Source organism: Zeugodacus cucurbitae, chromosome 2 (genome assembly GCF_028554725.1).
Source record: "Zeugodacus cucurbitae isolate PBARC_wt_2022May chromosome 2, idZeuCucr1.2, whole genome shotgun sequence".
NCBI classification, from domain to species: Eukaryota; Metazoa; Arthropoda; class Insecta; order Diptera; family Tephritidae; genus Zeugodacus; species Zeugodacus cucurbitae.
In genome coordinates this window covers 12381012-12404801 of record NC_071667.1, presented here as the reverse complement: position 1 = coordinate 12404801, position 23790 = coordinate 12381012, and the positions used below count along the sequence as shown (strand labels likewise).

General features: G+C 34.3%; 1 protein-coding gene across 3 annotated transcripts; it reads left to right on the top strand.

Annotated features, from left to right (window-relative positions):
• The first annotated feature begins 1131 nt into the window (after positions 1-1131).
• LOC105212270 (protein mini spindles) lies at positions 1132-23068 on the top strand. 3 transcript variants are annotated; one of them, XM_011184145.3, is made up of 18 exons: positions 1132-1832; positions 6363-7236; positions 7303-7413; positions 7483-7556; positions 9833-10149; positions 10221-11108; positions 11172-12853; positions 13067-13304; positions 13376-13965; positions 14575-14658; positions 17700-18131; positions 18332-18521; positions 18586-18839; positions 18900-19230; positions 19305-19481; positions 20889-21051; positions 21417-21688; positions 21768-23068. In XM_011184145.3, exons 2-18 carry the CDS (start codon positions 6659-6661, stop codon positions 21843-21845), a joined length of 6459 nt encoding a protein of 2152 aa, XP_011182447.2. In that variant the 5' UTR covers positions 1132-1832; positions 6363-6658; the 3' UTR covers positions 21846-23068. The 3 variants fall into 3 exon arrangements, with proteins under 3 accessions (XP_011182447.2, XP_011182445.2, XP_011182448.2); XM_011184143.3 differs by having other exon boundaries at positions 21390-21688; XM_011184146.3 differs by lacking the exon at positions 14575-14658 and having other exon boundaries at positions 21390-21688.
• Positions 23069-23790: the final 722 nt, after the last annotated feature.

Here is a 23790-nt window from a genome sequence, read left to right as displayed (position 1 = left end):
TTCTGCATCAAAGTATTGCATTTTATATATTTATTGTATGAATATTTTATATATACATGTGTATAAATATGTTTGTATAATTTTATAATAATATTTGAAAGATGGAAAAGGAATAAAATAAAGAATATCTTGCTCTTACCTTACTGAAAATATTTAGGTTTACATTAGAAATAATTCGTCGACATTTATTTCAATATGTTATTTGATTAGTTCAGCATTATTTTTTTACAATAATCGCGCTCTGGAACAACTTCTCTTTCAATTATGGGGCAATATGAATTTTATTATTCAATCTGCATCTATGCCGCTGTTAAGCTTCATAATACAGACTACCTTATAAATAATTATGAAAATAGCAGCTTCTAACAGCACTATTCCTTTAACCAAAGAACTAATTAAGATTATACTTAATTTTCAAAGACGGTCACGTACAAGCTTCTATTTTATCTCCGCCGGATACGTATATTTAGAAACAGCTGTTGTGTCATTGTATTTTATTAGATCCACATCCTCTATAGTGTTACTAATATCCCTTCAACATTATATTTTTCACAATTTTATAACACACAAAAGTGCAATGCTAATTGAATTTGAATTTCTGTGTTATAAACCTTGAACACCTTTTTATAACACAATTTTAAATTAAAAGACCATAATAAACTAATGCTGCCATACTATTTAGACACTTATTATTTATTCATTAGATCATACACAAATAATTAAGTTGAGAGTTTCGTTAAAGAGAAATTTACTGAAAGTAATAATACATTGGTTATTAAAATTACTATTTGATTTTAGTCAATTTTAAAATGATGCAAACATGAAACTTTTAAAGACATTATGGCAATATCATTTAATTTGAAGTGCTGCCCAGTTAACACCAAAATGCATTGGGATTGCCGTTGGGAATAATATGTAAAACAAAATTATTTTGATTAATTGTATATAAAGCATGTATTCTATTAAACATTTGGGTGGCTTTTGTATTTAAAGTTTAAATAATATATGTAATATATAAATAGAAGTAATTAATTTCAGAAACAAAAAAGCAAATATGTTGCAAATCTCAGCAACCCTGTCAGTGGTGGCAGAGTGCAACCAAGTTTTAATCTCCAGAATACAAGAAAATCATTTATTGAATAAAACTGAGTAATACAAGATGGACGTAATTTTGTCGTCGTCCAATCACAATTTTTACTTTATTTTTTTGTTTGTGAAAACTATCTGAAATTAATACTATACAGCACAATAAGTAAAAGTTCTAGTAAAAAATTTGTACGTCGGTAATTTGTTGAAAACATAAACAGGTATCAATAGCGTGTTTTTCTTGATTAAATTTTTGCATTGCTACGCCTCTGTGGTTTTTCCAATAGTGTGTACATAGGTGCGTGCGTGTGTGTATCGCAGAAAACGGCAATTTTTTGTTTGGTGAAAAATCGAAGTTACGCCGCTGCATCTGCATTGGTTCAACGGCTCGCGTTATTTGTATTTGTGAAAATTGGGCTAAAATATAATTTTTTTTCAACTAAGCAACTATAAAAAAAGAGTTTAACAAGATCAAATATATAAGTCCACCTAAAAGTTTGCAAATTGCTTACATATAAAATAGTTGGTGGAGTGAAACTACTATTCGAAGTGATTAAGTGCACTCGAGGACAGTGATTTAAAGGTTAATCTTAAGCAGCTGTTCTTGTAGCAGAGATTTTACTGAAAGTTGACCATACTAGATTGTGTGCAACCTTAAATATATAAATCTCAGTACATCACAAAATACTTATTCACATATATATAAAGCAAAGGTGTGTGGTCTCAATATTCCTGTTGTTGAAACGGTAAGTTGACATCTTAATTTATCTACATCTTTAACATTCATTTGCTAATACTATTTAGAGAACGATATATATGTATTAATTTTTTTGTATTAAGTTAGTTACGATTTTCCTTCTATTCATGAAATTGTCAGGTTTGAGATGTTTTCTTTTCTTAACCCAGCTGCCCAACTCCAAAGCCGCAGATGTTTACTTGTGCATAGGTAGCAGAACAGCAAATTCCCTTGCTGAGCTGTTGTTGCCGTCGCTCTTTTTTTATAAGAAAAAAGAAAACAAAAACAATTCCAGCATTCCGTTAATTCGAAATATAAGAAAAATATTGGGAGAGCAATCAGTGAGAGAGCGCGCGCTAAATAAAACCAGGGTTGTCTGTGCTGGGTTTAAAGTGCTGCCAAATCACGTTTGCTTTACTGAACATAAACATCCTTTGCAATTTGTAAATCACAACAATTAAATATAAATTTATATATTTAAAAATACGGTCACCAGTACAAAATTTCTTGTTTTACTTTTGGTGAGAAAATGTGATTGGTATCATTTCAGTATTAGAATTTACAACTTTTTAAATGATTAAAATTGTGTCAATTCCAATTTAATTTAATATGAATTTCGCGCCCAGAGTCAGTTCCTAATTTATAGCTTAATATATTTGTTTGAATACACTAACCCATCCTTACATTACCTTATTGCGTTTTTTGGGCTGTATGATTTCATTCTAAATGTCTATCTATGTAGACACACACTCTCATATATCACTAATGAGTCAAAGTTTGTATTTTTATTATCATACATACGTCATCTTGTGGATTATACCCATATGTATTCATGTTTATTGTCTGCGCTTTTGCTTATTATTTATTTATTTTGTGTCTCTTAGTTCGTGTAAGAGTGGTAGTAGCATTTTAGCACATTATGATATTAAAATTTATTTCTAATAGACATGCGATTTTTTTAAAAGTTCGTTAAGGTGAGTTAATTAGTTATCCCGTTATAGAATGTACTTTATTTATATAAAATAAGGATTGATTTTATCCATGTTTGTTTTAATTAATTTTTTTTTTTCTGATTCTGATTCTCGGTAGCTAGTATCATTGTAACGATTGTAAACATTTTAGTAATAATATTAGTAACCCGATTTTGTGGTCAATCAGGTTTAGAAAATTTGTAAGCGAAATTCTATTGTCTTATATATTAAAGTAGTTGCATAATTATATTGCATATTGTAAAGTTTTTTTTACAAATTCAACGACAATTTCTTGAAACCCAATAGATTAGCCTCAAGTAGATTCGCTAAAACTCTTAATGAATTATTTTATGGGTTTTCAAAATCCACAGGTGTTCATTGGTTCTTTGCTAGTTTAAATGTTTCCACTATTTCGGGTTGTTAAAAACTGATACACAATTTATATATGCATTTCATACAAAAAATGCACGCATTGTCATCATCATTAACATCAAGTGCACATGCAAATTTTGAATAGATTCGGGAGAGGGAGCATTAAAATGCACGATCGCGTGAAGCCGTGCAAAAGTTAAATGACCAGACAAGCATCGCTATATTTACTGCAGACTTTTTATTATAGTGATTTTTCCTATTTACACGCTGTTTTTAATTGTTTTTGTTATTTTGTTTTGTTTGATGCCCACGTTGTCGTAGTGATGGAAGCGGTTTTTACCAAAGTTGATAAAACTGTATACAATACATATTAATATATGTACGTTTGTGTATCCATAATACGATACAATGCTAAATTCAGATTGGAGTTCCATGTAGACGAAAAATCGATTTGAGTTAAGTATTTTTGGCGCTCGTGACAAACCGGAAATCCATCAAAGTTTATAAAAAAAGAAAAATGGCTTGCTATATTATTAATTTGCTGCTTGACATTTTATGACTGTTAGGTAGCAATGACGTGTCATGCGATGACCAAGGCAATAAACCTACGCCGTGTCATGATTCTACGTTTTACACAAATCCGTTCCGCTCACTCTACTGTTGCAATGTAAATCAATTTCGAAACAAACAACTGCACACTCGAGTACTATTGTATCGTGTTGGGCTAATCAGTTGAGTGCGCCGACATAAGGTAGCAACGCCTTTCCCCATACCCTTTGCAGACGTCTAAATAAAAATAAAACTGTTAGTTGGAGCTCCATGAAATAGTAGTGGTTTTGGTAGAAATGTTTATTTGACTAACTGTCTGTCCGTTAAAGTGTTGTGTGGGTGGGTGGCACAAAATAACAATTACTTGTTTTGCTTTGCTTTTTAATTTCTCTACACTGGCGCTCACTATGTTTAATGCACTCTTGTGATTAAGAACATGTTGCCTTCACCATTCATTTCCCATTTGCGTTTGTTCGCATGCCAAAATCGCAAAAGGTCATAGAATTCCATGCGGCAATCGATGACCATTATGAAGCCAGCAAACTTTCATAACATTGCAGAATTAGAGTAAACCGACTGTCGACTAGATTTTTTTTTTATTATTTTGCTGCACAGTTAATTACAGTGTGTACTCGCATGTATTGCCGCATTTTGTACTCATTGTTGACTACAGTATGGTATCTTTATATAATAAAGGGAAAGAGAAGATTCTTTGAAATATTATAGTATTTATTTCGCTATTTTAAATTTCCGAATGTGCAGCTCTTTGAGAAAGCGAACTACTACCAGAAATAATCTTATCTTGTTTCTTCAAATATTATTAATTAGTATTACAATATTTGGTTCGTTTTAAATTTTTTTTATAAATTAAAATATACCATTTAATCTAAAAATGTGGCTATAAGCAATTTAGCTCATAAGCTATATTTATCCTATTTTTTTTCTTTATTATATCTTGTGGATGGCAATATTTTTCTTTAGTTTCTATTTTGACAATTTAAAATGGCATTATTTAAGAAAAACTTGATGTTTTAATTATGTACTTGTCTCTTCGGTACTTGCCACTTGTTCGTTTATTTCAACACGCAAGTGTGCTTACAACACAAAAATTCCGCTCCATAAAATACGAAGCATTCATGTTTAGTTTTAGCTATTTAAAACCCATTTCAGTGAACTGTTGCACCGGTGTGTTATTTGTGTTTATTTAGCGTTTGTAAAGCCTTAGAATTCCGATTTCTCATTTTGATATTTTAGTTATTTTTACGACACTGCATTCAAATTGAATTAAATTTGGATTCTTGGCACTCGCAACTTCAGTTGCACGTTGCTCACACCCATAGATAGAACATATTTGTGGTGCTGCAGCGCACTGTGTACCCTGCGAGAAAAACCAATATATTTAGTATTGAAATTTTATGGTTCACTTTCACCAAAGTAGTATCAGTTTATGAGATCCTAAAAATATGCTTATTTTAATATTTAATTTTTTTTACTCCACTGGTCACTGAAAAATGTATAGAAATGAGGCAACTTTATAGTTCCTAAAATAATGCCGACAATGTCTCTGCAGGGTGTGTCTGAAAATGTATTTGCATTTGTGCTCCATTTACACTTTGCGAGTCTATTTTTTAGTAGTTTAGTTTTTGTTTATAGTCGACTCTGTGGCGATGCCGCATATCCATCCGGTTGAATATATGCTTATGTGTGTTGCAATTACATTTTCCCCAGATATTTGAAGTTAATGAGGCATTTCTTGAAATGCTTTTGAAAATATAAAGTTTTTGTGAAAAAGACAAATCATATGCACATACATATGTATATTCGCAAATATACGCACATATTTAAGTATAAACAAATAATTAATTTCTTTAGGCCGTATAAAAAAATGTTTTTTTTTATTCATTTGGGGAAATTATGTTACAGTGAGTTTTTAAAATTAGACTAAATATATTGCCGCTTGTAGTTGCATAGTTGAAAATAAATAAAAACTTTAAGTAAAAATATTTACAATAATAAAATTGAAAATGAACAAAAGAATGTATAGCAATTGCAAACTTTAAATGTTTTCGAAATCTCCTAAAGGAAAAAATAGAAAACCGCAACAACAACAAAAATATGTACGTACTTTTCTTAAATAAATTTTTTCAAATACTATTATTGGCAGTCATTGCATTTTTATATTACTAAAATGCTTCCTTCATTTTCCACACGTATGCAATTTTAATTTCGTATATTCAGCGCTCGTATCTCCGCTGAACCATGAAGGTAATCAATTTTCCAGCATTGGGCCGGTTGCAATAACACCAAAATTTGACAAACAACCAACTTAAATAGGAAATACATTGATTCGTGCTAAGATTGGCACATGCTCATGCCACACGGCACAATAAAAGGCAAGACAGCTATCATGCTTCAATGATTTTCAAGTCTTTATTTTGGATTAAATTTGTTCACATATTTTCTCATGTCTTTTTATTGGGCGTCGACAGCTACTCGTTCAATTGAAATTCAACTAGTAAGTAGTACGCAAAGTTTCATTTTCTTTTCACTATTCCCAATTTACGATTTACGATTTTCAATTTTCAATTGATTTTTGATTTTCCATTTAGCAGATTTCTACTAATTTGCTGCTCTCATTCGCATTTCAGACGTTGCAACCGAAGCTACAGCGACACTAAAGCAAGTAACAGTGCAACGGAAGACGCTTGAAAACAGCAGAAGCACACAACAACAAAACAACCAGTTTAACTCACATTTTTCCTACGCCAACGAAATTCAAAAGAAAAAGTACATTAAAAGAATAGTTTACATCTGCAGTGGAACTAACAGGCCTTGCGCACATCCTTATATCATTTTCACATACACAGATACAACACACACATATATATATATATACCTTCATCTAGTTCAAATATCAAATTACATACACTGAATAATTGCCAAGATGACTGAGGATACAGAATACAAGAAATTACCTGTCGATGAACGTTGCGTGCACAAATTGTGGAAGGCACGTGTGGATGGCTATGAGGAAGCGGCGAAAATTTTCCGTGAAATCGATGATGAAAAATCACCGGAATGGATGAAATTTTTGGGTCTTATTAAGAAGATGGTCGTCGATTCAAATGTGGTAGCACAAGAGAAAGGTCTCGAGGCAGCGCTAATTTTCGTCGAGAATTGCGGCCATGCCGGCAAAACGGTGGGCGAAGTTATGGCCGGCATTGTGCAGAAATGTATTGCCGCACCGAAAGCCAAAACTAAAGATTTGGCTGTACAAGTGACGCTCATGTATATTGAGATCGAAAAACAAGAGGCTGTCATTGAGGAACTCGTCAAGGGTATGGAGCATAAGAACCCAAAAATTGTGTCCGCCTGTGTGTCGGCCACAACATTGGCGCTGCGCGATTTCGGCAACAAGGTGGTGGGCGTAAAACCGCTAATTAAGAAACTAGCACCGCTAATGAGCGATCGTGACAAGAGTGTGCGCGACGAGGGCAAACAATTAGCCGTGGAAATATATCGGTGAGTATAGAAAGTCGCTTGGTTTTAGGTTTCACTTTTTAATGTATGTCAAATTTTAAATTACAGCTGGATTGGCGCCGCAATGAAACCACAAATCACCTCATTGCCACAGGTCACGCTGAAAGAACTCGAAGATGAATTTGACAAACTCAAGGGAGAAAAGGCTGAACCAACAAGGTATTATATTGACATGGTTAGTCTTTTCTTTTAAAATTATGTAATTTGTTTGTATGAATATTCTTACAGATATTTGAAATCACAACAGGAGAAACAACAACAAATCTCTGCTGCCGCCGCAGAGCAGGAGGAAGCTGGAGATGGTAAATATTAATATTTTTGTTAGAAAAGAAGGTTATAGCCTTTTCACACAGCAGCTAATTGGTCAATAAACCGGCCTCTGCTCGATTAAAACGCTGATTAAGTTCGACTTACCATACAAAATAAAAATCTACATTGATTTTTAATTGAATTTTAATCGTCTTTAAAATTAAATACTACTATGCCACAAAGACCGTATTTGTAATTACATATACGTTCTTTGTAGTGATGAGCGATATTTCACTACCGGTGATTTTTTCACTGTGATTGAAAAATCACATATAACAACTGTGATCAATTTTTGTAAATATCAGTGATTTACAATCGCAATTTCAGTTCAGTAATTTGAGATCGATCATAGTAGCTATAGAGAAGTTCAGTGCTTTTGTTCAATCACATTACATATAAGAGTTCAGTAATTCTAATTCGATTACTGTAGCAATAACAATTCAGTAATTCTAATTCGATCATTGTAGGAATCTCGTTCAGTGATTCTAATTCGAGCACTGTAACAATAGCAGTTCGAAAGTATCAATCACTGTTCAGTAGCAATACCAGTTCGAAAGTAGCAATCACTGTTTAGTAACAATATCAGTTCGAAAGTAGCAATCACTGTTTAGTAACAATATCAGTTCGAAAGTAGCAATCACTGTTTAGTAACAATATCAGTTCGAAAGTAGCACAGTGTGATCACAGTAGATATTTTAGTTGTGATTTTGATAATTTTGGATACGGTGATTACAAAAGCAGTTAAATGTACCCAAAATTTATTAATTAGTTAATAGTGATTACAAAAGCAGGTAAATTTTGGATATTGTTAAAATTAATAAAAATGTATATGTAAAAAATGAAAAAAAAAATGTGGAGTATAAATTCTCATAAATTCGTTTTTTTTTGTTGTGATCACAATAGCAATATAAAATCACAGTGATTTAAAAATAGCAATCACTGAAATCACAGTGATTCAAAAATAGCAATATCGCTCATCACTCGTTCTTTGTCTGCGAGTTGTTGTTCACGATGACGACACGATGGTAGATGTCGCTGCTAAAAATAGTAATCAGCTGTTGTAACTTACCAACTTGTTATGAAAAGCAAAAACAAAAATGTGTAACAGCGGATCAGTTATCGAGTAGCCGGCAGTGTGAAGGTCAAAAAAGGGATTCTCAATAAAAATATCGATTGATCAATTAATTTGGCTGTGTGAAAACGCTATTACAGTGCTACTTATCCATAATATAATTGAGTTTATCATGTCAGACTAACCACATATTGCCCGAAACTAACATAACTTCCTTACACTTAGAGCTCCCATGAAAACTTTGATTATAGGCTGATATTGCTTGCTATTTACTGACTCCATGTAAAGGAGCAAATTCCGCAAACTCCAAAGATGAATAACGAAAATACAAAATTTTACTTAAAACCACTAATCGTTATCTTGGTTGGTATTTAAACAATAGAGGACGATTGTGTTGGATACCTTATAAAAATTAGGAAATGTATAAAAAAAATTCCGGAGGGGTTCTTTGTAAGCAGGGCGTTTAAATTTTTTTATATAGAGCTCAAATGTAATGGTCCAAAAAGTACCAAAAAGGTAAAATTTATTGTCCTCTTACCTTTTTGGTTCTGGTATTTCAGAATTTTTCAAAATCCATATATGGTTGAAATAATTGAGCAATCTCACTTACAAAATATCTAAAAATATTTAGAAAAATAATACCCACATCATTTTTGAGGTAATTAGCTCTTACAGTGACACATTCCAAAAATATAGTAATTAATCAAAAATTACCTTTTTCTGGGTCATTAACACTCTATTCGCATAAATACAAAATAGTTGTACAAATTGCGTTTAGGAAATTATTGAGTCTTTATGTTTTTCTTATTTCACCCACCCACCCAAATATGAGCTCAGCAATAAGAATAATATTGCCCAAAGTGATTTAGGAAATACGATATTTGTTTTTATCGCAATTATTGAGATCTTACTACGTGGTTTTTGCTTTTGTTTTGATACTCGCTATGCGATAAATATACAGCGAAATGCTTTTGGATTGCTTTAATTGACGCTTTGTCACGCAGCATTGGGCATAATGGCAATTTTTTATAGTAAAGAAATTCATTTATTTCTTATGTGATGCAGACACACCTACGAAAACGTCATTTTCACACCTTTATTTATTGCCTTGCGTTTTTGACAAATTTCTTGTGGCATACTTTGCTAAATTGTGCTATTTTTGTTTTTATATATTTACTTTTTTTGTTTTATTTATAGATGAAGATGGCGAGGGTGAGGAATGCATTGATCCAATGGACCTTCTCGATCCTGTTGATATACTTTCAAAGTTGCCCAAAGATTTTTATGACAAATTGGAGGAGAAGAAATGGACGTTGCGTAAGGAGTCACTGGAAGCGCTCGAAAAACTTTTAACCGAGAATCCAAAATTGGAGAATGGCGAGTATGGTGTGCTGGTGAATACACTGAAAAAGGTTATCACGAAGGATAGCAATGTGGTTTTGGTGGCCATGGCCGGCAAATGCTTAGCCATGTTGGCCAATGGGCTGGGCAAACGTTTCGGCACTTATGCTATGGTAGGTTGTTGGTTGGGCTAAATATTTAGAAATAATATTCAATATTAATTATATTTCTATACTTTCCTTAGGCCTGCATACCCTCGCTATTGGAGAAGTTCAAAGAGAAGAAAGCTAATGTTGTCGCGGCATTACGTGAATCCACGGATGCAATTTATCCTTCCACGAATCTGGAAGCGATGCAGGAGTGCATTGTTGAATCGTTGGGAAATAAAAATCCCAGTGTTAAATCTGAAACGGCTTTCTTCCTAGCACGCGCCTTTGCACGCACACAACCAACCGCAATCAATAAGAAACTTCTAAAATTGCTTGTGACCACACTGATTAAGACACTAAATGAACCAGATCCTACAGTACGTGACGCCTCCGCTGAAGCTTTGGGCACACTGCTTAAGCTGATGGGTGAGAAGTCCGTTGGACCATTTTTAGTGGAGGTCGATGCCCTGAAGATGGCAAAAATCAAGGAATGCCAAGAGAAGGCTGAGATTAAAGTGAAGGTGGTGGGAGTTAAAAAGGAGCGTCCTGCTACAGCGCCAGCCACAAAAGCAGTGGCAGCCGCTTCGTCAGCTGGCAATGCGGCTTCGGGTGCATCATCGCGTAGCGGCTCAACTGAACCGAAGGCAGTGTCACGTCCTGCAACTGCAGGCAACAAAAAACCTGTAGCCAAACGCGCTGCGGGTGGGGGTGGTGGTGCAGGGGGTGGTGCACCACTCGCTAAATCAGCCAGCAGCGCTAAAGTGTTGGCCACTGAACGTGAGATGTCACTAGAGGAGGTGCAAGCCAAAGCCGAGGAGTTATTACCACCCGATATATTAGCTGGTTTGATTGACTCGAATTGGAAGAATCGTTTGGCAGCATGCGAGAATTTACTTCAAGTAATTGGCGATTTCGACGCTAAGCAATCGGGCGTATCACAGGTACTTGTGCGTATGATTAGCGCACGCAAACCGGGTTTAAAGGTAACATTGAAATTTTCAAATTCTTATTTGTGCAACTAATAATAACGCGGTATTGTATTGCAGGAGATGAACTTCCAAGTGCTGAAGCACAAGCTCGATATCATACGCGTCGTAGCCGAAACTTATCCGCTAACAGCAACCACAATCGATTTGGTGGTCAATGAAGTGACCGAAAAATTAGCAGACATTAAAAACGGCTCCACCGCGGCTGATGTGTTGACCGCCTTTGCTGAGGCCATCAAATTGGAGCACATAGTTGGACGTGTACTCTCCTTCGCTTTCGAGCAGAAATCGCCGAAAGTGCAGTCTGAAGCCTTGAATTGGGTGAGCAAATCCATACTAGAGTTTGGTTTTCAAATACAACCTAAACTGCTGCTGGATGACGTGCGCAAAGCGGTGCAAAGCACAAATCCTACAGTGCGCAGTGCCGCTATCGGTCTACTCGGCACGATGTCCATGTACATGGGCAGTACACTAATGATGTTCTTCGATAGCGAGAAACCGGCATTGAAGTCGCAAATACAAACAGAGATGGATAAGAATGCTGGCGAGAAGCCACCGAAACCGGTGCGTGGCGTTAAGAAATCAGCTGTCAGCTCAGGCGGTGGAGGTGGCACTGGCGCCGGTGATGCCGACGATGATGCTGGCGATGATGATGAGCCGCAAGAGCAAATGAATTTGGCGGATATGTTGCCACGCATTGACATTGCACCACAAATTACGGAGACCCTGCTGAAGGAGATGTCCGACAAGGACTGGAAGACACGCAATGAGGGTCTCAACAAGCTACAAACAATTATAAGCGAAGCTAAGCTGATTAAACCAACAATTGGTGATTTAGCGCCAGCACTGGCATTACGCCTGCTTGACTCAAATGCTAAAATCGCGCAAACCGCCATGTCCATCTGCGAACAGCTGGCCAATGCCATGGGTTCGAGCTGCAAGAGTCATGTGCGCACACTGTTCCCCGGTTGCTTGCATGCACTGGGCGATAATAAAGCCGCTGTGCGCGCTGCCGCCTTGAATTGCATCAACAGTTTCGGCGAAAAGGGTGGCTACAAAGAATTCTTCGAAAGTGAAATGATTGCCGATGCGCTGAAAACCGGTTCACCAGCTTTAAAATCCGAACTATGGGGTTGGCTAGCCGAGCGCTTGCCACAAATGCCTCCCAAATCCATACCCAAAGAGGAGTTAACCTCGATGGTGCCGCATTTGTATGCGCACATTTGTGATCGCAACGTTGATGTGCGTAAGAATGCCAACGAAGCGGTGTTGGGCATAATGATACATTTGGGTTTCGAGAATATGGTAAAAGCGCTCGATAAGCAGAAACCAGCATCTAAAAAGGATATACAAGCGGCTTTAGATAAGGCACGTCCCAATTTGCCGATGAAACCGTTGCCTAAAGGCAAACAGCAGGCACCCATTGAGGAGCCAGCTAAGAAGGTAGTACGCGGCGGTGGTGGTGGCGCTCAGAAAACTACTACAGCTAAGGGTGGTGCTGCAAGTGCAGCAGATAAGTCTGGCGGTTCGTCGCGTAAGAAAGACGAAGATGTGGACACGTCACCACTCCTGGCGATTAATAATTCCAAGAATCAACGTTTGATTGACGAGCAGAAAATGCGTGTATTGAAGTGGACCTTCACCACGCCACGAGAGGAATTCATCGAGCTGCTGCGCGAACAAATGACCACGGCCAATGTAAACAAAGGACTAATGGCCAACATGTTCCACGACGACTTTAGGTGAGTGTCTATGGAACACAAGTCGACTTTTTTAATGAATAAATAATGTGCTTTATATTTTACATATTTATATTGATACCAAACTAATTTTGAGGTTATGTTCATATACAAATAACTGAAAAATGTCAAATGGGTATTATTCTCCGTCTTCTTGTTTTCATTCTATTCATACGTTGTTCCAATAATATCTTAATTATCGACTTCTTTATTCAGGTACCATTTGAAAGTGATCGAGGCTCTGAACGAAGATTTGCCGAACAACAGCAAAGCATTAGTCTGTAATCTGGATTTAATATTGAAATGGCTTTCACTCCGTTTTTACGATACGAATCCTTCAGTCTTACTGAAGGGTCTCGAGTATCTTAATCAAGTTTTCCAGACATTGGTCGAAATGGAGTATATACTGGCAGAGAATGAGGGTAGCGCATTCATACCACATTTACTGCTAAAGGTAAACATCCACTTTGCATATATTTTACTCATTTTTAATTTGCTTATAATCCTTTCAAACATATTCGGTAGCTTGGCGATCCGAAAGACGCCGTACGTGTTGGTGTACGCTCCTTACTGCGTCAAATCTTGCTCGTCTATCCCTATACCAAAGTATTTGCCTACGTTATGGATGGCCTCAAGTCCAAGAATGCGCGTCAGCGTACCGAATGCTTGGATGAGCTGGGTTATTTGATTGAAAACTACGGACTAACGGTGTGCCAGCCTTCGCAACAGGTGGCATTAAAAGAGATTGCGCGACACATTTCCGATCGTGATAATTCGGTGCGTAATGCAGCACTAAATTCCGTTGTACAAGCATACTTCTTAGCCGGCGAAAAGGTATACAAACTAATCGGGCAATTGAATGAAAAAGACCTGTCCATGTTGGATGAACGCATAAAACGCGCCAAAAAGACACGCAAACCCACAACAGTGGCGGCGGATACAACAACAGCGTTGGGCATCGGCGGTGGCGTCGCTGGTGGTGCTGGTGTTGCTGGTGTTGCTAAAACAGGCGCACAGGTCGTGCAGCAGGATAGCATTGAAATCGATGAGCCGACAACGAATGGCGCTTACGATGAGCTACCGCCGGCCGACGAGCAGCCAATGCCGGCAGCAAGGTGAGTGCGGTGGCTGTGAAGTGTATGTAACAATATGTGACAATTCACCGAGAAGAGAGTAGTGAAGTTAAACTCAAAAGTGAAAAAGAAATTAATTAACGACCATGCAAATGTTTTGTGTGTCTTGGTTTGTAGTCTTACTTGTAAATAGTAGAGTTGCGGATTGGTTTTCTGAAACGTCTGAAGAATGAAGACACAGTCTAAATTATAACATTGACATTATTCGTTATTAATATTTTTCACTTTTGTAAATAATTCTACTTGAGATACCGTTATAGTCGTCGAGAAAAGTTTGCATATAAATTTACATATTTGGACATTTAATGCTTGAAATGTATTTGCTACTAAATCAAAAAAAAAAAAATCATTGTACGAAAAACCAAATTGTTTACTAAATTGTATATTTCTCTTAATAATTGTAGTGCAGAAATCTTCAACTTCCTCGTTTTGCTAATTCCCATACGTTTTTTGAAATTTTTTTTTTTAATTTCTTCACATTTTATTGCTCTGCTGCTGTCTAACGTAACTGAGAAAACAAAAAAAAAAAAAACTAAAAAAGCCTAACAATAACAATAACAAGGATTAATATTTTAATTTTCACCTCCTTAGTGTGCAATTGCAAACGAATGCGTATGAAGCAAATGCCAGTACGGATGAAAAAGACAAGCGCGCCACTTCGCTCATAAGACAAGCGTAATTTCCCTTTTTAACATTTTCTACTTTTATTATTTATTTTTTAACTATTTTTATTTTATGTTGCTTTTTTATACCTATTCGCTGCTTATTGTTTTCTTTGTATTTTCATACTAAAATGTTTATGTCTGGCATTCACTGGAGTTTTTGAAAATTAATGCAAACTAACCGTCAACCATTTACACTAACCAAATTCATTTGTGTGCATTTAAATGTTACAAATGTAATGTGTACATATATAAAAACAGATAATCATATATAAATATAATATATATACATGTCTGTTTCATCGGTACTCAATATAATTAAAATACAATTTTGTTTTTTTTTTATCATTTTACGTTTTTTCGTGCAGGTTAAATGTTGTGTTTATTTATATTGTTCGAGCTCACTGTTTCACGCTTAGTTATATTTTTATTATTTTCAATGTTCTTCAAATCTGCTCCCACTATCACTTCAATACTTCAGTTTTGTATTGAAACTTTGGAGTAATATTTTTATCTATTAAAATTAAAAATTCGCTCGACTACAATTTGCACTAATTGAGCCCTGAAGGGCTGCACTCCTATCCACCTATCTACATTTTGCGATTATTCGGTAGTGCTTATATACTGCTTTTGCTGCTCGTTTAAGTATATAAAATGTGACTAAATATAAAGCTAGGAGCCTAAGTACGGCCGCTCTCTTCGTCTCCCTTTTCAATCAACCAAATATAAATCTTGAAGGCAGTTGTTAAAAACTTGCTTTTAAAAAATTCGTGACCGAAGTGTTGCAAATCAAAATTAAGCTCCTTAAAATATATATAGTACATTATTTTTATTAAATTTCAATTTTTAATAAATTTATAAAACAAAAATATAAAATTTTTAACAAAAAATAAAACGTTATACAAATATTTTATTTTCAATAAATGTATATTAGTCTTCTCAATTAGCAACTTTTTGCTATAAATATTTGCTAAGACAATTAACTAATCGATTTAATTAAGAGAATGTATGAGATACCATTAAGAGCTGAACTCGTTCATTGCCTTATATTGCATTATATAACTGCGCTTAGAAGAGAGAACAGCCAAACTCAATTTTATGCAATTTTGAACGCACATTTAAATCCAAAATCGAATATATCTATATGCAAATTTTAAAGTAGAAGGCATAAATGAATTGCATTAACTCCGCCATCTCCGCATCTAAACTCGACTTGAGATTCCATGGTTTGAGTTATTGCTTTCAATGCACCATTTTTTGATCCAGTACAATATAGAGAAATTTTTAATATATTTGAAATTAATTTTTTTTTTTTCAACGATTAAAATTTGCAAATATATTAAATTCATAAACACACCAAATACACCTGCGCGACAGTTTTAGTTGGCTTTATCGATTCATTTAAATTTATTAAATTTATACATTATTTAAATTTCGTGTTTCATTTGAAGAACTTGGCTTTGGTATTAATACCTTTTTGAAAATTGCAGTTATGCTTATTTTTGACTTTGTTTTATTCATAGTAATTCGATGTCTAGCGCTCTTTTTCGAACTTGGCTCGTATCTATATGCAATTTTCAATAATTTGGTACCAATTTTTTAGAAGTTTCTGTGTTTTTTATATATATATATTTTTTTTATAATTGCATTATTTTATTTTTTTTTTCAATTTTATTTTTATATTTTTTTATCTAAAATATATATATTTTTTAATTATTTTTTTCATTTATTTATTTTTTAATTATATATTTTCTATTTTAATTAATTATTTGTTATACATTTACAACTGCCGTCACACTGCACTACGCGATTACATAACCACTCTTTAATTTATATATTCTTTTCCTTTGACCTTAAACACAACTTTTAATTTAGTAAGTGTTATTTTTTATGTTTAATTTTTTTGTATTTTTTTACACTATTATTATTTTATTTTTTATATTTCTTTGCTCGTTTCATTTTTACTGTTTGCTTCATCATAACTCACATTTTTTCATTAATTTGTTGTTGTTTGTTGCTGAAATTGTTGTTCTCTTGTGTTTTTGATGCTATTAACGGTTTTGTTTATACCGCTTGTATTCCAATCAACACATATTTACTAAAAAAAAGTCAAATTTCATATCAAAAGAAACCTTAACAATTGATACAAAAATGCTGAAAATTTGAGAGAAAATATTGAAATGTTTTTCAAAAGTTGTTTCTTTTTTTTACTTTACAAGTAATAAGTTCAAATGCAGAATTAAATATAATAAGTTTAGCGATTATTTAATCTAGTTAGGATTAAATAATAACAAGAAATAAAATTATATAATTTTGAAATATTTAATTCGTAAAAATCATGATACAGGTTTTAATACTAAAATAATTAATATTAATAAGTTATAGTTTTCGAGAATCACACACTTATATTCATTTAGTTTTGATTTATATTCATTAGATAACAATTAATATTTATTTTTTATAATACTACTTTTTTCGAACATTTGAATCGTTCTTTTTTTACATCGATTTGCTAAGCTTTGTTAAAATAATTTAAAAGTTTTTTGTTTTATTAATTAGTTTAAAGCGCTCATATAGTCACGCTATATAATTATATATAATTTGTACCTAACAAGAAAACAAGTTTTTTTTTTTGCATTTCATAATTTTCAACAATTATTGAAAAGTTGTTATATAATGAAGCAATTATAAAACTAATATAATCTAATTAATTAGTAATTTTTCTAAAAGCATTTCAATATTCATTACAGTAGTGCCATGTCCTTTTCGAAAAGAAAAGCATTTCTCGTTATCGAAATGACATGTCATTTTCGAAGAACATTTCTATAGTCGCATTAAATCACTATTCCACATGTAAATACACATTTACAATCAACGCGCGTCTATTCTCGCTCCACTACTCCTCACTATTGTCCGTCCAATGCATTACACCCAGCAAAAAAATTGCATTTGCTAGCATTTAAAGCACTTAGTTTTTGATATAATATATAAGAAGAAAAGAAAATTTAGTGGAAATCTCTTTTTTGTTTCTCTCTTCTTCAACGCCGCGTACAGAACATTCGATCAGCCTGCATCCACACAGTATCAATATCAACCGCCCAAAGTGAGTGGGCCCTTCGGTCTAGATCCCGAAGTTATATCGGAAATCGAAAAGGGTTGGGTACGTGTTGATCAAATGCAGCCGGTGGTGGTGCCACAAGTAGATGTCTCGCTACTATATGAACCCGTCAAAATCATACCGACACGTGACAATGTCAAATATCCAGAGGAGAAATTCGAGCAATTAATTTCCCGTTCGCATTATATGCAACAGGGTGTGCATAATACACCGCCGCCATCGTCAGCGCATGCGAGCGGCGGTTGTGCATCGCCGTACATGAGCCCTCAACAGCATATACACCACCAGCAGCAAATGAATGCAACCACCGTGTATGGTGGCGGCGGCCTCGGTTGTGGCAGCAGTAGCAGTATGCATACAACGGCTAAGTAAGTGACGTTAGTGTGGGCGGTTATATGTGATGTGTTTTCTTTTTGTATTTTTTTAATAATTCTTTCGTAAACTCTTTTAAATTTGTGTACCATTTTAATTTACACTCTACTTTTTCTAATGAAGATTTTTTCCCATTTTGCTTTTATTATAATAAAATGAAATTGCATATAATGTAAAATATAACATTACTTTGCAGCCTTGTTGATGTACTACCCAAACACGATCCTCAACTAATCAAAATGATCAAGTCCATAAGCAGTGTTGATACACTAAAGGCACGCGCCGCCATCAGCGAACTGACCGAGATCGTCGACTCACCCGAAAAGCAGGCCGTGCTCCGTGACTATGAGGAAATTTTCATACAAAATGTGCTGGCACAATTCAAGGTTCAAATCGCAAATTCAATAGTTCACTTTGTATAAACTAATATATAAATTTTTTTCCACACAGAATCTATCACAGGTGCCGATCACCGAATCGTTGGTTGTTTACCAACCGCTACTATCCATACTCTACTCATTTTTCCACTCCAAAACGTTGGGTAAAACGCTGAGCGTTGCCTGCATCAAGAATTTAATGTCCGCACTGTTGAATCTCATGGCCGATCAGAAGCTGAATACCGGCGATGATGGTCAATATAATAAGGTTATCAACGGCATTTGCTTGAAGGTGTTGGATAAAGCAAATTTCACGAATTTAAACTGGTAAGTGAAAAAGTAATTTCTCTTGGAACGTTCATACATAATTTGCTAAATATTTTCCAGCGCTTTGATACGTCTGTTGCGCGAAACCTGCCCGGTAGCTGGCTTGCCGAAATTCACCGACCTGCTTATGAAATGTATTTGGCGTAATGTGAAGATGTTACCCGAACGCACCAATGAACTGAACTACGATGCCGTCATATTAGAGGTGCATGAATTCATGCTGGCCTTGCCAAGCAGCTGGTGGCAGACACGACCATCCGACACGCCCTTACGCACGGTCAAAACTATTATACACAATATGGCCAAGGTGAAAGGCAATGCCATATTGAATCATCTCAATCAGATACCGACACATTCAGAATTGCATACTTATTTGATTAAAATACTGAAGGTACATTTAATTTTCACCGAACAAAGGCAAATATAATAATTTTTTAATGCTGCTGATTTTTGTTTTTCTCCTAGAATTTGGCTAAAGAGGGTCACATACCGAGCGCATCACCACAACGCTCCGCCTCGGCTAAGGATATGCATGGCAAACGCATTTCGAATCAAACGCATGAAACAATGTCACAGATATTCAAATTAATCTCAGATAAGGAAACAAAGCAGCAGGGTTTGCTGAAACTCTACGAGTTCAAGGTGAGTTTAAATTAAAAAAAAAAATATGATAGCTTCCGAATTTTAACATTTAGGTACCTTAAATAATTGTTGTAGAATATTATATAGCTAGTCTTTAGCAGGCTTTTAATAAAAAAAGTACAGTTAAGTGAAATGTGCGCTTTCGAATTTCTCTAATAGCAGTGACGACGAGCAAAATTCATACTCAAGAAATGCTAATAGTCTTTTCACATAGACTATTGACCAATTAACCGGCCTCTGCTTGATTGAAATGCCGATTAAGCTCGATTTACCATTATTGTTATTATATTTGCACATAATTTAATTAGCAAAATAGAAATTAAATCATTTGTTTACGTTTTTCTTCTTCTTTGTATCAATCACCATTCAGAATAGCAAAAATCGGCAATTTTTGGGCAGTATTGTCTACTCAAATTTGCTAAATTTAGCTAAATGCATTATTAATTTGCATTGAAATGGATATAATGCGCGAGTTAATTAAAATTAAGTCCGCAAAAATAGCGCTGTCATCTGTCAAGGCTATGAGACACAGAAGTTACTATATCGGCCTGAAAGGTCTTAGTTCTATTTTTATGGCATACGAATTTTGAGAATGGTTGAAATCTGATTGAAGATTTTGATTTTAATATAATAATATTAAAAAAGTCAAGTACGTACAAAGGTCGACTGAAAGCATTTTAAAACCGAAAAAGAATATTCTTGACGAAAAAAAAAAACAAAAATATTATATAGTAGAAGACCGCTCCGGCTTCGCACGGGTTTAAACAAACATTTCAAAAATTATAAGTTTTTTACACACTCTCCCATACATATGTATGTACTTTCCCATTTCTTGCGTGGGTTCATTTTAAAAAAGTAAAATGAGGAAAATTCGAACATAAAATTATATTTTATTTACAATGAGCTAAAACTTGATTGCGACCTCTATTCTTTGGTGACCGTTGTCTTTCTCTCTTATTATGAAGGCGTTGGGAACGCTCAGAGTTCGACGCCCTAGTGCGAGCTTGTATATTTCTAATATTTTGTTCTTCAATTCGCTACACACGCTTCGTACCCGACTCTCAAGCGCGGACTAGGAAGGTCTTGAAATTTTTTTCAGCAAGCAGCTGCGCTCGTTACTCGACTTTCTGGCACGTGATTGTGATGCGAAGAGAAAAGAAGGAATGTCTTGCAAGACGATTTTCAGTTTCAGATTAAGATTCTCCCATCATTTCTCCATCCTCCTTGGGGTGAAAATAGCTTTCCAATGGTAAAGGATTTTTGAAATCGGCTTAGTAGTTTTTGAGTTTATTCATTACGAACATACATACAAATTTTTCCTCTTTATAATAGTAGTATAGATATATTGTTGCTGTATTGATTACTTCATCTATTTCATTTACTACTATGTATTTTATTACTTGACAGGTACAAAATTCCGAAATCGATTTGTCAACGTTCCTTAAAGGTGCCAGTCCCAGCTTCCAGAAATACATTGAAGATGGTTTGGCCGATATCGAACGCGCTGTGGCCCAGTCTGGCGGTGCGGGCGATGGCTTACAGCGTGCGCAAAATGGTGATAATCGCGTAGGTGAGTAAAAAGCACAATGATATACATATATAGGAATACTTGTTTGTATTGCAGCTGAATGATAACAGTGAAACAATGGGATTTGGGTGTTATTACTATAATTTCAATTCATATGCGGTCTTTGAAACCAAGCGTTTATAGTGATACTTAATTAATAATATTTGTTTACCAAAACACTTTATTTTCTTGCATATACCACATACAACCACAAACACACCACGAAATTAAAAAAAAAAAACAATAACAAAATCTTATATGTCACCAACTATCACTTACGACACAACACTTTCTACCACCAACTCCTTCCACGCATCCACAAATTGTGTTAATTTGCGCAGCCTCATCACGTTATTCTTATCTGACAGATGCCAATTTCCAATATCAAACAACAACAGCAAGCGGTTTGGGTCACAGTAGTGGTGGTGGCAGCGCGGGCGGTGCCAAGACTGCCGATCCGGACTTTTGGATGGATCGCTTGAATCACCTCATCTCGAAGGCGAATCTCAGTCGCAACGCTGACGGCATGAGCGCCACACACACAATGCTTATGGACAATAAAGTTGCCGATGAGAATCTGAATTTGAACTCGATGAATGCGCAACAAAAGATGTCTTCTCTCATACGAAGAGATGTGAATGTGAGTGACACCTCTTTTCTTCTATCTCCTTTTTAGTTTAAGGAGGTTTAAATTTTCCATTTCTCTTTTACGTTTATAGAAGCCCGAATTATCGCCGAATCGCCTGCAGCACTTACAAGCTAAATTGGCGGCGTTCAAGAAGGAGAATCACGCATAGATTGCCGCTTAATTGTGGAATTCAACTGCAGGTATACGCAAGCTTTCAAAGCTTACTGAGCGACGTTGCACCGATTTGACTGGCAAATGTGTTGGACGGAGCAACAAACTTAATTTTGCTAAAGGTGAAAATATATACTAAATAATAATAGAAAACAAGCTTTGTAGTATTGTAGCGCAAGAAAAAACAACAATAACAAAGCGTTGCATATGCAAAATTTACAAATCAACAAAAATCTACAAGCGAGTATAAGTAAAATTTTCATAAGATTAAGGAAGGTACAGGAGACACTGAAAGCAAACGTTTATATATACATTAAATAATAGTAAGAGAGTTAGGCTGCAGGACGAAAATTACAATGAAAGCGGCAGTGTGAAACAACAAAATCAAGAAAGCAAGAAAGAAGTGAAAATCAGTAATGGCCGCAACAAAAGTACTAATAATTATATATTACTAATAAAGCATTACTCTTAATTACAACAATTACAACACAATACATATACACAAACACACTCATACATAAAAACATCAATACACTCCCATACACCTGGTATTTATGCTAAATATAAATTTTACTATATATTCTTAAATTATTACCAAAACTGATATATAAAAACAAAAACAAAATACCAATGAAGTTGAAATTGCAAAAAAAAAACATTTAAATTGATTAATTAATATACATATATACATGCATACTAATAAAAGGAATGGAATTATACATGTCGATTGTCATTGAGTATAATGTTAGTTTAATAACAGTAAAACAAATGCAAATAAATTGAATTTACATTTGAAACCTTAAGTCAAGAAATCGAAGCGCATGTATTTGAAATGTGTGAACACACCCTAATAACTGCGGTTTTCCTTGAAGTCTGGAATTTAAGTAAATAAGTTATTCATATATAGTGTTAGGCAAAGACCTGTATGATTGCAAATTATTTCAAACAATACAACAACAAATGGAATTAGAGAAAAAATCTAATCAAATAGGAGGATTTTTTTAGCAAATGGCTGTAGTTGTTATTACTTTTAATTCGCTGTTTTGGAAGATTCAGAGAGCTTATGATGTGCGTTTATGAAGTTGTGTACTACATACTTCTCGTTGTAAAGCGCACTTATTATTTTGTTTTGGTTTTTAAGTTCCTTTAGTGGAATACTTGCTGCGAATCGAAGTTAGAACAATGTGACGTACAGAGCTGGATGCAAATGAAGCGAAATATGTACTAAATCTTTAAAACAAACAAATTTAATGGAAATCACTATAATTGTGCTTTCGGTAATGTTTCGAAATTTTATTTGTGAGTAATAATAATTGTTGCCTCCTCAACGCATTGATGTCAAAGTTGAAAAAAAAATAAAAAATACCAATAAATTCTTTTGTCTCAAGAAAGAATGTTGGGGAAACCTTAATTTCCAAAAAAAGAAATGTTAACAAAACTTTCATTAGTTCCTCAAACAAGTCGACTTATTGACCTATAAAGTTGAAGGTTATAAAAGTGTGTAAGAATTACGTTATATCTTATGAATGCAGTTAAAAATTTAAAATATATATATTTTCGGGCGTCAATACCTTTTTTTTTCATTTAAAACAGTTTTTTTTATTAAAAACAATAATTTCAATATCTATTTTTATTTTTAATTTTTTGTTATGATTTGAATTTTTTTATTATTCCAAATTTTATATGTAAATAAAAAACGTGAATTTCTTTATCGTTTCTAATTTTTTATTCATATGTTTTGCTGTATTAATGTCCTTTCACATATATTTTTCTAAATAAAATGCTTATTTAATTAATTTTTTGTAATAATTTTTTCTATTTATAATTATTTTTTTTTTTATAATTTTTGTTTTTATAGTTTTTTGTACTTTTTGTTATTTTTTTACAATAACTTGATTTAATTCACAATGATGTTAACTATAATTATTTTCTATAAATATATT

Bases quoted from the DNA above. Each gene is read 5' to 3' on its own strand.
- LOC105212270 (XM_011184143.3), top strand. From the start codon at position 6,659: ATGACTGAGGATACAGAATACAAGAAATTACCTGTCGATGAACGTTGC. The intron at 18,522-18,585 runs GTTCAAATCGCA...TTTTCCACACAG, and splicing joins ATGTGCTGGCACAATTCAAG to AATCTATCACAGGTGCCGAT. The intron at 18,840-18,899 runs GTAAGTGAAAAA...AATATTTTCCAG, and splicing joins AATTTCACGAATTTAAACTG to CGCTTTGATACGTCTGTTGC.